Here is a 14,902-nt window from a genome sequence, read left to right on the forward strand (position 1 = left end):
CTACATTATTTAATACATGAGCTTATAAAATTTTATTTACCATATATCCCCGTATAAAATCATTCCAAACTGATTGACTAAAAATAACTGCCAACCACTTTGGGAGCTTGTCCCAGATGCAGATGTAAGAGCCAATGAAAATAAGGGTGGTTGGAAAATAACGCCTCGATCCCATCCACAGTATGTTGCGCCAAATGATACGTAGCATCATCTGGATCAAATGGTACGTAAGCATCATCTGGATAAGTGTGCAATGAAAGTTCAACATTCGCTTTCTGCTACCATTTCTGTCAAGCCGTTCACACATACAGTGTATGGATACATTCGACAAAATCCAACGTATTACAGACATAACGTTTTGCAACTGACTCTGCAACGCAATGGTGCTAGGCAAACGCAGCGTTCCATTGGAAATTAATGTACTTCTCATTTACTGTCGGTGTGATCGAGGCGTAAATATTACGTAAAGTTACGTCAACACCGCAGTCTCGCTACAGTAGCAGCAGCACACCCCTGTACCACGACAGAGCTGACATTGAAACCAAGGTAAGATGTTATGCTAGTTTAAGATGTCAACCGAATAAATCTAGACCTTTAGGATCATAGCATGTATATACTTGACTTTCAAAATCCATTCGATCATGAATTCTTACGTGACTGCCCCAAACTGGAAGTCACACCGCGATTTGGGGAGGCCTCCCACTGCAAGCTGCCTAACATAGCTCGCGCTAGCATCAGCAAACAAAACAGCAACATGCCACGAGATTATCAATTATTCATTGTGTGTAGTACATTCATCGTGTATAGTGCAGAAATGCGTCGTCTGCATGCAAATAACTGGCCATGCTGTTGTCATTTGCATTGGCCATGTAGTGACAGCTTGATTTGAGAAATATCCGTTATGCTAACGTTAGCTAACTTGCTAGCTAACAACAGCTAGCATTTAGCTAACACATTGACAGCTCAATAACATAAACGTCGCAGCATTCGTATAGCTAGCTAGCTAGGTAGCGAGCTAGTTAGTTAGCGTAGATAATCAAGTAAGTCAGTAGTTAGTTAGCTAAATGTGGTAATGAGAAGTGGTATCACTACTTGAAAGCAGGCTACCTTCATCTGTTGAATGATCGATTGCTGCCGCTTGTGCTACACTCCCCTTAATTATATGACCAGCTAAAGTGCACTGTATCAGTTACATTAAGTGTACGTTTAAGTTTCGGCACAGAGGAGTTTATTCTTCCAGTGTTCCTGAGAGGTGACTCTGGCAACTAGAGTCTTAGTACTTCATTAGTCGTGGTCAAAATGCAATGCACTATTAGAGGAATGGTAATGAATACTAAGCCATTTTAATGAGAAATCATGACAAATCATCTTTACTCTGCTTGTTATAAGTTGTTACCAATGCAACCTCTTTCCAACATAAGTCATTGTCATTGATACTTTGAGTAGTGAATCATTTCCATTTTTAATCCTCTCCTCACAGGTGTGAACACGATGGCGGCAGCTTTGCCGGCTCTGGACCCAGACCTGCTCCGGGAGGTCCTGGAGTGCCCCATCTGCCTGGAGACTTACAACCAGGAGCAGCTGAGGCCCAAGCTCTTGCAGTGTGGCCACACTGTGTGCAGACAGTGTCTGGAAAAGCTGCTGGCTAGCACCATTAACGGCGTGCGATGCCCCTTCTGCAGCAGGGTCTCCCGCATGAGCAGCATCTCCCAGCTGGCCGACAACCTCACTGTGCTCAAGATCCTGGACTGTGCCAGCTCCTGCACCACTGCCGGCGCCCTCATGTGCAAGTCCTGCCGCAACCGCCTACCCCGACAGTACTGCCAAGACTGTGGCACGGTGCTCTGCGACCTCTGCAAGGGTGAGGGCCACCAGCAGCAGGGCCACACTGTCCAGCCCATCCGGGCGGCCGCTGAGCAGCGCCGGAAGGACCTGGGTGGTAAGCTGGCATCCCTCCGCGAAGCCATGGACCACATCCAGAAAAAGAGGGCAGCCATTGACAGTCTGACAAAGAACATGCGGGTAAAGTACCGGGCAGTGCAGCAGGAGTACGCCCGGGCTGAGCTGCGTCTGCAGGAGGAGCTGGGGCGCCAGCGGCGGGCCTTCTCTGCCTCCATGGTCGAGGTGGAGAAGCTTAACAGTCAGATCCTGGAGGAGCAGACATACCTGCTGAACCTGGCCGAGGTGCAGGTGGTGTCCCGCTGCGACTACCTGACCATGCAGGTGAAGCAGAGTGACATTGCCCTGTTGGAGGACGACGGAGGGGTGAAGGACGAGGAGGAGCTGGACCTAAGGAGCAGCCTGGACCTGCCTACTCTGATCAAGCTCCAGGACCCTGAGCTGGTGACTACGGAGCATCCCGAGGCTCTGGACGTGGCCCAGCTCACCACCAAACCCTGCACCGTCAACACTGATGAGGATGAGGGGCTGCTGGAGTTTGGGGTTGGTGCTATGTGCAGGGCTGCAGGGGCGATGGGGGACCTGTACAGAGACATTGATATAGTAATGCCTGTAGATGAGGCTGTGTGTGCCTCACCGGGCAGCTTTAAATCCAAGTCCATGGATGAAGGGGGGCCCTCCTCTCCCGGTGATGCCAGGGCTCGCTCGGGGCCACAGCACTGCCAGTTTGTAAAAAAGATGGGTTGCAAGGGTAACCTGCCGGGGATGTTCAACCTGCCAGTTAGCATCTGCGTCACCTCACAGGGTGAGGTCCTGGTGGCTGACCGGGGCAACTACCGCATCCAGATCTTTAACCGCAAAGGCTTCCAGAGGGAGATCCGCCGCAACCCCAGCAGCATCGACAACTTTGTCCTGAGCTTCCTGGGCGCCGACCTGCCCAACCTCATCCCGCTGTCCATCGCTATCACGCCTCAGGGCCTCATCGGGGTCACTGACAACTACGACAACTCGGTCAAGGTATACACCACCGACGGCCACTGCGTGGCCTGCCACAAGAATCAGCTGATCAAGCCTTGGGGCATCGCCGCCATGCCCTCGGGTCAATTTGTGGTGACTGACGTGGAGGGCGGCAAGCTCTGGTGCCTGGCGGTGGATCGCAACGTGGGTGTGGTCAACTACAACCGCCTATGCTCGGCCGTGCGGCCCAAGTTCGTGACATGCGACGCAGCAGGCACTGTCTACTTCACCCAGGGGTTGGGCCTGAACATTGAGAACCGCCACAACGAGCACCACCTAGAGGGGGGTTTCTCCATCGGCTCGGTGGGCACGGATGGCCAGCTGGGCAAACAGCTCAGCCACTTCTTCTCTGAGACTGAGGACTTCCGTTGCATCACGGGCATGTGCGTGGATGCAAACGGGGACCTTTTGGTGACAGACAGCGGCAGGAAGGAGATCCTGCAGTTCCCTAAAGAGGGCGGCTTCAACGTGCTCATCCAGGAGGGACTGACGTGCCCTGTGGGCGTGGCCGTCACACAGAAAGGACAGCTGATGGTGTTGGACTGCTGGGACCACTGTGTAAAAGTCTACACGTACCTACAGAGGAGACGCTCCTCCACCTGCTAGGGGCTAAGAAACTACAAATCTAGTGTGTGTGTATGGGGGTGTGTGTACAGACGGTGGTGAACTATTGATCTGTCACTTTAAAATAAATGGCTTCATTCCAAACAACTCATGCTCCATGATCTGATCTCTGGTCAGTGCTTAGCAGGTCATATAATGAGCCCATATTCTAATCACTGATCTGTGGTCAGTCAGTGGGACTGGCTAGGAGCAGACTGGAACCAAGCCTGTGTATCTAACATTTGAGCTGCCTCGGTTGATTTTTATGAATCACAGCACTAAAGACAGCAATAATGCATCAGTGTTGTCACTTTGGGGGTGGGGGAAACTGGTATGTCAATCAATGTGTGAAATTGTTATATTTTAATTGATGTACTATACAGAAGAGGAGATCTGAGAATTTCTAAGCCTAATGACGTGGCAAGAAAATAAGTTGCTAAGAATGAATTGCGCTTACAGGCCTTATCTGTTTAGAAGGAATGTCTAATCGAAAACTTCTCAAACCTAAATGTAAAGGATGGGATCATGGACATGATCACTATAACTCAGCCATCAATAAAACGTATATCAAGTTCCTGACTGGAATGTTGGACTCTCAGGGGGTTCCATCTTCAACCTACAAATGAGTTAAGTTACATGTAGACACAGATCTAGGATCAGCTTACCCGCCCTTAACATGAACCATTGGTGGGGGGGGGACTTCTTCCTATTCTGTAACTTCCAATCCCATATCCAGGGATTACATTGTGCTATAATAATGGACATCCTTTATTAATCTGAGGCAAAGAAAAAATACAGTTTCAATGTGATGAACAGCAAAACTGTTGCTCTCTGTCTGAATGTGATTTCATTCACTGGACTTAACTGGAGAGAGATTCCTTTACATGTAATTTCCTATTTCCCTGAGTTCGTTTTAAAAAAAATATATATATATATATATATATACACACACTACTAGGTCTTCTGGATGTTCTGTTTCTGTGCATTATGTGTGTTGAATCAACCTATGTGACTTTCAGAAGTTTGGCCTTCGGTGGAGGCAGTGTCTTTACAGTATGTCTTACTAACACAGATGAGTTTCTGCGTAACTTGTCTCAATTTCATGTTTGTAATGTTGATTATCTATTGAGTGCAATAAACCCAACATTGATGAAGATCTGCATGTTGTGGTTTCACATTTATTGTTTATTGTAGATGACACTGGCTGTTGGGGAAATGTAGAAAATGTGTGGTGACTGGTAGCCTAGCAGTTAGTGTTGGGCCAGTAACTGAATCATTGCTGGTTCAAATACCTGAGCCATTGAGAAAGGCACTTAACACTAACTTTCTCCAGGGGCGCCGTACTATTATGGCTGACCCTGAAAAACAGCACATTTCACTGCGCCTCTCCTGTCAATAGCCCTTTGTACTATAAGCCTTCCTGTGGTAAATTATTTGGAAGTATCTGCAGTGCAGCAAATTTAATTTATTCAAAGCATGTCTCTTTGTATTCCAGTGTTTACAATGCATACTTTGAACCCATTTATTTGGTGAAACATTAAACATCCTTTTCATGCTATCCGCAGTCCTCACCCAGTCAGTAACAGACCAATTCCATTGTGAAGTTCTCAGTGGTGCAGCATAGTACAGTACAAAAGCCCCTTCTGGTCTTGCCTAATTTTTCTGTTGCAGGAAAAACTGATTGAAATGCAACTGAAGGAATTCCGAGAGGCTATTCTCTCTGCTTTGTCTCAGGGGCAATGGCTACTTATAAAATCAGGAATCATGTCTGTCATGCTATAAATCATGTCTCTATCTGCAGCGTCCTGAACGCTGCACCATATTGAATAAGCCCCACTTTTGCTCTTTTGTCTGGGATTTAATGAACCAATTAAGGCTATTGATAGTCCACTCACCTGGGTCTAAATTGATCACTGACGGGACACCTGCATTACTACATGTAGCTTCCCACTCTCCCTGCTCACCTTTCTGGTACTGCAGCCAGAGCTGCTGTTGAGCCTTCTTGCTGGGGAAGTAGATGGTGCAGCTGAGCTCGGAGCCGTACAGAGCCTCAGACACGTAATGGCTGCCGTACTGCTGGATAAAGGACAGCAGCTCCTCTCTGGTGCTCTCTGCAGTCAGCGTCTTCAAAACCTTCGAGAAACCTGGGAACCGTGGAGGGGAAATAATGTGGAACAAATTGAATTATAGTTATAACTGAGGCAAAAAAAAAAGCTTTTGTAAATGCTATATGATTTACTGTATGTGTTTTCTGTGCAGTATGATAGTTTAGTAGTGGTAAGCTTGTAAAATAGTGAAATATATGACAGTAAATTGACACTTCATACCTGTAGACAAGGTGATGGCGCTGAGCTTAACTTTGTACAGGTTGCTCCTCACTCTCCACTGCTGAACCATGGGATAGCCCATAGCCTCATTAAACTGGGCATCGCCTGCAATGGACATAGACACATATATATAGTCATGAATTACCTCCACAATTTTAGTAGGCCCACATTTTTTCATGCATTGAAAGCTATGGGTAATTTGCGTCAAGAGTTTTAGTTACAACAGGCACATTTGTAATTGTCCGAAGTGCATTAGCTAGCTTTGTTTCTCTTTCACACAAACACTGTCTGTGTACAGTGTGTATCCTGTTGTTTCCAACAACACTTAATTTGTCTCGGCACGAAAGTTCCCACCCCGTGCGCAACCAATGGCAGATGGCCGCAATTGGATGTCCAGCATTAAGGCGTGAGCAATCTCACCTCCGTAATTGCATTACCAAACTATCATATGAGTCTGGGTCAGCACAGGGCCATTCGAACACAGGAGTGAAGGGAACAACTACAACAGAATTCCCACTGAAACCCAAATCATTTATTTATCCCCAGTTGTGTTCGGAGAAGAGTGGCAGACCCTTCTGGAAACTAGTCACAGGTCACCAAGAAGCAAAGTGCTGCAGCCAATTCAGCTAATGGACGGAGGCAGTAGTCCTGAGGTGCGGTTTCAAGCCAACTGACAGAGTAGTCACGGCCCCCAAAGGGGTCGTGGGAGGGGAACACGTGGGGTGAAGAAGGTGCACGTGTCAGCTTTTAGAGGGCCTGGAGAGGTGTGTGTATGTGCACGTGTGTGCCTACTGCAGAGGCGTGGGGATGTCAGGAGCAATAGCACAGTACAGTGCACGGGGATGAACAGTGTCATTCTAGCTGACCTCACACTTGGAGTCCCACTCTTATGGGTTTAGAAAGCAGAGGATGCTGCAGTATTTCTAGGTATTGAGCTTACAGGAAATGTTGCATTAATTGGAAAATAAATCCTTGACAAACAAATGTAGAAATGTATACACTACCGTTCAAAAGTTTGGGGTCACTTATAAAATGTCCATGTTTTTGAAAGAAAAGCACATTTTTTGCCCATTAAAATAACATCAAATTGATTAGAAATACAGTGTAGACATTAATGTTGTAAATGACTATTGTAGCTGGAAACGGCTGATTTGTAATGGAATATCTACATAGGCGTACAGAGGCCCATTATCAGCAACCATCACTCCTGTGCTCCAATGGCACATTGTGTTAGCTAATCCAAGTTTATAATTTTAAAAGGCAAATTTATCATTAGAAAACCCTTTGGCAATTATGTTAGCACAGCTGAAAACTGTTTAAAGAAGCAATGAAACTGGCCTTCTTTAGACTAGTTGAGTATCTGGAGCATCAGCATTTGTGGGTTCGATGACAGGCTCAAAATGTCCAGAAACAAATAACTTTCTTCTGAAACTCGTCAGTCTATTTTTGTTCTGAGAAATTAAGGCTATTCCATGCGAGAAATTGCCAAGAAACTGAAGATCTCGTACAACTCTGTGTACTACTTCCTTCATAGAGCACTGTCTCTAACCAGAATATAAAGAGTGGGAGGCCCCGGTGCACAACTGAGCAAGAGGACAAGTACATTAGAGTGACTAGTTTGAAAAACAGACGCCTCACAAGTCCTGAACTGGCAGTTTCATTAAATAGTACCCGCAAAACGCCAGTCTCAACGTCAACAGTGAAGAGGCGACTCCGGGATGCTGGCCTTCTAGGCAGAGTTGCAAAGAAAAAGCCTAATTTCAGACTGGCCAATAAAAAGAAAAGAATAAGATGGGCAAAAGAATACAGACACTTGACAGAGGAACTCTGCCTAGAAGGCCAGTTTCTTGGCAATTTCTTGCCTGGAATAGCCTTCATTTCTCAGAACAAGAATAGACTGACAAGTTTCAGAAGAAAGTTCTTTGTTTCTGGCCATTTTGAGCCTGTAATCGAACCCACAAATGCTGATGCTCCAGATACTCAACTAGTCTAAAGGCCAGTTTCATTGCTTCATTAATCAGGACAAAACATTTCAGCTGTGCTAACATAATTGCCAAAGGGTTTTCTAATGATAAATTAGCCTTTTAAAATTATAAACTTGGATTAGCTAACACAATGTGCAATTGGAACAAAAGAGTGATGGTTGCTGATAATGGGCCTCTGTACGCCTATGTAGATATTCAATTAAAAGTCAGCCGTTTCCAGCTACAATAGTCATTTACAACATTAACAATGTCTACACTGTATTTCTGATCAATTTGATGTTATTTTAATAGACAAAAAATGTGCTTTTCTTTCAAAAGTTTGGGGTCACTGAGAAATGTCCTTATTTTTGAATGGCTGTGTATGTTCCGTACACACTTGTATAAGTGTCCAAAGAATGAGGCACACACACACACACACACACACACACACACACACACACACACACACACACACACACACACACACACACACACACACACACACACACACACACACACACACACACACACACACACACACACACACACACACACACACACACACACACACACACACACCTGTGAGGAGTTGTAGATTTGACAGTGGCTCAGACAGCACTCCTCTACACTGCTCCTCCACAGGCAACGGGATGACCATCAGTCCATCTGCTAGCTGGGGGAAGTCCTTGATGAAGTTGTTGTCCCTGAGAGATAAAGAGAGAAAAAAAAGCACACCCACAGAAGAGTCAGCCCTGTCAGACAACATTGGCTTTTCATCTCCATCAGAGTCTGTAGTAAGATAGTGTGGCTTCTCTCCACTGTGTTTCAGGTGCTCCAACAGAGAGACAGGTGGTGCTACCTAAATAGTGTTATACACAGTGCAAGACCACTGACTAGAGATGCACAGCTACCGGTAATTTACCGACATTACCGGAATCTTCAGTAATTTTGGTAATGCACAGGTAATCTATGTTAACTTTGGTCATTTAGACATGAATAACTTTTTTAAAAGTATTCATATATAGAATGTATTTTTAAATCTGTGTCCAGGAGATATCCAGTAGTTCTAGTGAATAGACCATGTGATTGAAGAGAAAATAGGCTAATTAATGATGAAATCATCTAATCAATAATGCTATTATTTTCAATTAACTCTGGAACTCTTTCAACTATTGACTTTTTTTTCACAACTGCCACCAGTTTGGCACCAAAACATTTACAACAAAGACATATTGACGTAATAAAATATATATATATTATGCTTAAACCTTCATATTAAACACCAATGGTATTCACTAAGTTGATGGCTTATATTTAGGATCATGTTTTACAGCTTCGTCATTCTTGATTTTTTATTTGTCTATATATTTTACAGGTGATAAGGCCACACAGAGGGCCAGAGATAATTACAGACACCTGTGATCATCAGAAGTACCCCCAAAAAGGCCATTAGATGTCATCTAATAAAATTCCAAAAACGTGAAAGCTACCAGAATGATGTTAGTTTACTGGTAAACGTAGAACATTTCCAGTAATATACCCTCCCTTTGCAACCCTACTGCTGACTCTGCGTCAAACAACACCTTCATATTATCTCATTACAATGACAATGACTGGGTTATCAGACAGCAACAGGATGTTCCTTTGCACCAAGGAGCTTCTGGAAGGATTACAGAGGCCATAAAGAAACGGGACGTTCTGTCAAGTTGAGTTGAAACTACTAGATACAGTTGAAGAGTGATATGTAATGGCTTGGGACTGTTGCCACAACTCGCTGGTTGGATCAAGTATCTCAACAGCATAGTAAGGAGATATATTGTCGTGTGATAGTTTAGAGGTCTAACTGGGGAGAGAGAGAGACCAGTGTCTGGTTGCAGTAGTATGGGGGAATTAACTGACTGTGTGGAGAATGTGAGAGAGTGTGCCGGTTGGCTGCACTTTTAAAGACTGGTAACAGGACAGGGACCTGCAGGGAGAGATAAGCTCTGCCCTGGAAACCTCTGCACTCCTGTCTCTCTCAGCTGGAGAAGGAATGAGAGGGAAGGGGGCAGGGAGAGGGATATGGAGGGAGGGAGAGGTCGACAAATTAGATAGAACGCGAGAGAAGTCAAGAAAGGAGGGAGAAAGGGAGGAAAAGGCAAGTCCAATGCCACAATCCAGTCTACTCCTCTAACCTAGAAAATTGTGTTTCTACTTCATACTTCTACATTCCCATCTTTCATACTTCTCAATTCCATTGATCCTTTCTTTAAATCAGGGGTGTAGGCATTGGTAGGCCTGAGTGGACACAGAGCTACCCACTGGGAAGCCAGGCCCACCCACTGGGAAGCCAGGGCCACCCAATCAGAATGAGCAAAAACAAGCTTTTTTTCTGGCTAAGCCCCTTCTTTAAATCTGACCTTCCAGTTTCAGACTGAAAAACACAAGTGAGTGTGGTGATGCAGTTCATGTTATACACATGGTTATACATGCTATTGTGCTGAACATGATTGGGATATGGAGGACAGCAGACACACAGACAGACATAGACCCATAATACTCTTTCATGGTGACTGGAACATGTCTCAGAGAAACGAGTGGTCAGTTTCTCTTTTACATTCATTTTACATCTCTGTATGGTTTGTGCTAGATATTTACATACCCCACCACCCACCAAAGCCTGCATCTTGCTGCTGAACACGGAAGAGAGCCTCTTTGAGCGGACAAGGATAGCGTGCAGCAATGGCTCTCTGCTGTCTCAGCGTGCTCCCTGGTGACTCTCCCTCTTATCTTTTTGTCTGAGCTCTGAGCTGTTCCTTTTCTCGCTCTATCTGATTCTCACTTTCATGTGTTCTGTCTGGAGTTCCGTCTACTCTCCACCTTCCCTTCATTGTCTTCCAGGAGAGCTTTCCCCCTAACCGCAGAGGCTGTTAGAGGCAATCACAGCCTCCTTTTACCCCGGGACTGGAGAGGAAACTCAAGGGCAGAGAGGAGAGGTGCCCATAAAAAAAAAAACGAAGATCCCCCCCTGCTGTGCTCACAGAAACCATATCGATTACCAAATTAAGTCAGAGAGAGAGAGAGCTGGGAGCTCGGTGCGGAACGAGAACCTGGAGGGACATGGCCCCTCCGATATGAAGCTTTATGGATTTTTCACACCCAAACAAGACTGTGTCCTTGTCACCCACCTGGGCACCTTTTTCATTCCTTTCTTTACTTTGCAGTGTGTTTTGGCCAGGAGAGCAACAGTGGAGCGAGAGGTCTTTTTGCTGTTCATTATTGGAAAAAAGTGTTATTGTTTGGCATCAATACTTTTATTTATTTATTTCACTAATACACTGCTGGAAAAGTGGCAAATTGGGTAAAGAATGAGAATGGAAGTGGCCCTGGTAGATTCTAGATGCGCCGTTCTCTCTAAAGAAAAGTGGATACAGTGGAGTGGTGATCACTTTACTGTGATTAGACTCTCGCTTGCTGTCGTCTTAAAACATGAGAGAGGAGATGCCAACATGGATGAAACACAGTGGTGGATTAAGGAGAAAAATTAACCCAGCTTTCAAAACAGACTTCCAATTGGCTATTTATAATGGATCTCCTTTATCGTTCCCTTTCCCTATCCGTACAAGAAGTCATTTTAGAAATGTTGTTGGTGAATAGCTGTTTCCAAGCTGAAATGCAGGAGCAGCAATTACTCATTACAATATTAGCTTTAAAAGCAGAGTGTGAGTAAGTAGCAGACAATAAAAAATATACATAACAAAGCAGACAACAGGATGGGAGTGAGGGATGATGAGTTATTGATGACACCCCCCCCCCACCACCACCATTACACACACACACACACACACACACACACACACACACACACACACACACACACACACACACACACACCTAGCCACCTGTGAGGTTTATAGTGTGTATGCGTTCCACTGTTGTAAGCATGGTATGTAACCATCCTGTATGTTTCATTCAGTACCCCTGTGTGTTCATTAGGAGGGCTGAGACTAAGCTGTCCTGCCCAGCTTTATCCCTGTGCTGCCTACATGCCTCCAAATGGGCTAAACTCTCCCCATTTAAACAAGGGCCTCCATGTTGAGTTGCGCACAAGTTGCTGTTGCAATGAGACGGACAATAGGTCCAGTGTTAATAAATATTCAGGCCCACGCGTCAATGTGGAAATATGAACAACTTTCTCCATTTCTTGCTCTCTTGATTTGCTGCAACTCTTTCTCTCTGAATTGCTTCCTTTCTATCTAGCACATTCACACACACCCACACACACACACAGGCGCGCGCACACACACTCCCACACCCACACAACATTCCTGACTATAATAGCTTATTTGAAGCTGTACTATTTGTGCTAGACATTTCCCACCACCCACCAAAGCCGGCCTCTTCCTGCTAAACACAGAAGATAACCTCTTTGAGTGGACGAGGGTAGTGTGCAGTGATTGTTCTCTGCTGTCTCAGCACGCTCCCTGGTGACTCCCTCTATCTCGCTGTCTGAGCTCTGAGCTGTTCCTTCTCTCTCTCTCCTCCCACAATCCACCTTTACTGGGCCTGTTGGTAATAGGCACGCAGGCTCCTTGGGGCTCTGAGTAACCATACCAACTTCAGCATTCTGTACCATACAAGAGCAAGCCTGTGTGTGTGTGTCCATATTGATTTCATATCTAGGGAGGGGGAATTAATACGAGCACAATGTACACAACCGGTCAAATGTTTTAGAACACCTACTCATTCAAGGATTTTTCTTTATTTTTACTATTTCCTACGATGTAGAATAATAGTGAGGACATCAAAACTATGAAATAACACATAAGGAATCATGTATTAAATAAAAAAGTGTTAAACAAATCTAAATATGTTCTATATTTAAGATTCTTCAAAGTAGCCACACTTTCCCTTGATGACAGCTTTGCACACTCTTGGCATTCTCTCAACCAGCTTTATGAGGTAGTCACCTGGAATGCATTTCAATTAACAGGTGTGCCTACTTAAAAGTTAAGACCCAGAGTTACCTCTGCTGCAGAGGATATATTCATTAGAGTTACCAGCCTTAGAAATTGCAGCTCAAATAAATGCTTCACAGAGTTCAAGTAACAGACACATCTCAACAACTGTTCAGAGGGGCCTGTGTGATTCATGCCTTCATGGTCAAATTGCTGTAAATAAACCACTACTAAAGGACACCAATAGTAAGAAGAGACTTGCTTGGGCCAAGAAACACGCACAATGGACATTAGACCAGTGGAAATTTGTCCTTTGGTCTTGAGTGCAAATTGGAGATTTTTTCCAACAGCTGTGTCTTTGTGAGACGCAGAATAGGTGAACAGATGATCTCTGCATCTGTATTTCCCACCATAAAGCATGGAGGAGGAGGTGTTATGGTGTGGGGATGCTTTGCTGGTGACACAGTCTGCGATTTATTTAGAATTCACACTTAACCAGCATGTCTACCACAGCATTAGGGTTAGACATCCTCCTCCCTCCTGCAGGCTCATCCTGACATGACCCTCCAGCATGACAATGCCACCAGCCATACTCTACAAGGCAGGAATGTCAGTGTTCTGCCATGGCCATTGAAGAGCCCTGATTTCAATCCCATTGAGCACGTCTGGGACCTGTTGGATTGGAGGGTGATGGCTAGGGCCATTCCCCCCAGAAATGTCTGGGAACTTGCAGGTGCCTTGGTGGAAGAGTGGGGTAACATCTCACAGCAAGAACTGCACTGCAGTACTTAATGCAGCTGGTGGCCACACCAGACACTGACTGTTACTTTTGACCCCACCCCCTTTGTTCAGGGACACATTATTCAATTTTTGTTAGTCACATGTCTGTGAAACTTGTTCAGTTTATATCTCAGTTGTTGAATGTTATGTTCATACAACTATTTACACATAAGTCTACTGAAAATAAACACATTTGACAGTGAGAGGACATTTCTTTTTTTGCCTAGTTTATTACATTTTCATCCCTTAAGTATTGAAGGCAGTGCAACATTACAGCTTTCTTATATAGCCAGTAGCTTCCCAAACTAGGCCTATCTGAAATACGAAAATGATCAATATAATTGCCAGGAAGTCTATTGTTCTGGCAAAAATGAGTCCGCAGCAGATTGCTTAACTGTATTTCATATTGAGAATATAAACATACTATTTTCTTCAGGCAAAACCAGAGAAAATGAAACAAGTGTTTTCTGTTCACTAATCTGGATATGGGCCCCCACCTTTGCACGCAAAAGCTTATGACTGGTCTTTGGTCAACAGTCAAGATACCCAACATTTTGGTTCTGAAGCACAAATTAGATGTTATTGAGACATGAATTCTGTGCAATACCGTGGGCGTATGTTAGGAACCAGATCAAATAGGCAAAGACGTAAATATAAAATCGAAATGGAATATGTAGCCTATGAAAAATATGTATAGTTTTCACCTTAGTTTCACACTCGCAACCCCCCAAAACCTCCTCACAACTCCTCGGGGGTTAGGGCCCCCAGTTCGAGAACCACTGTGCTATATCTTCAAACTCCATTACTACACAGTCATTCCCCTCTTAAGATGTCCTCCCACGCATTGGTGAAATGATCCATTGCCAAATTATGTTTCTCCCGCATCCTAATACCCACCCTTATTAGATTATATTGGCCAAGGCGAACGATGATGTGCTCTCATGGGTATATAATCATAGAGTCCAAAACCACCTCTTTATACACTCCTTTAATACATAATTAATGAGAAGAAAAAAGGATAGGGGAGGGAGGGTGGATTCAATGTGGTGCAATGTGTGTCTCGGCCACTAGAGGCTACTCTTTCTCTGTATGGTGCCCACAGTAAAAGCCCTAATAGGTTTCAACAATTTGCCCGATAATACAGTATCAACGTTTGGGCAACCTGAGATCACATCCAGACAGAAATAAATATTGTCATTGTGATATTAGCATTTTATTTGTTTTGCTCTCTTTCTCTTTCATTTCCATATAAATGCATAAAGATCTTAGCAGATTAAATTGAATAAGAAATCCTTAACCATTAATGCCCTATTTGCAATGATTGATTTGAAAATGAACTTTTTTACACCTTTAGTCAGATACTTTCAGGGTAAGG

General features: G+C 44.5%; 2 protein-coding genes across 3 annotated transcripts in view; one reads left to right on the plus strand and one right to left on the minus strand.

Annotated features, from left to right (window-relative positions):
* The window catches only part of LOC124007025 (astrotactin-2-like), a 528,751-nt gene that overhangs the window by 138,222 nt on the left and 375,627 nt on the right, over positions 1 to 14,902 (minus strand). For both annotated transcript variants that reach the window (XM_046317271.1, XM_046317272.1), the window contains 3 exons: positions 8,390 to 8,514; positions 5,847 to 5,951; positions 5,484 to 5,663 (listed from right to left, as the gene is read on the minus strand). In XM_046317271.1, the coding sequence (XP_046173227.1) occupies positions 5,484 to 5,663; positions 5,847 to 5,951; positions 8,390 to 8,514 (410 nt within the window). The remainder of the gene's footprint in view (positions 1 to 5,483; positions 5,664 to 5,846; positions 5,952 to 8,389; positions 8,515 to 14,902) is intronic.
* On the plus strand, positions 267 to 4,675 carry trim32 (tripartite motif containing 32). Its single transcript, XM_046317274.1, has 2 exons — positions 267 to 546; positions 1,481 to 4,675. The coding sequence occupies exon 2, from the start codon at positions 1,492 to 1,494 to the stop codon at positions 3,520 to 3,522; it is 2,031 nt and encodes a 676-aa protein (XP_046173230.1). The 5' UTR covers positions 267 to 546; positions 1,481 to 1,491; the 3' UTR covers positions 3,523 to 4,675.

The sequence above is a fragment of the Oncorhynchus gorbuscha genome, linkage group LG20 (assembly GCF_021184085.1).
Source record: "Oncorhynchus gorbuscha isolate QuinsamMale2020 ecotype Even-year linkage group LG20, OgorEven_v1.0, whole genome shotgun sequence".
NCBI classification, from domain to species: domain Eukaryota; kingdom Metazoa; phylum Chordata; class Actinopteri; order Salmoniformes; family Salmonidae; genus Oncorhynchus; species Oncorhynchus gorbuscha.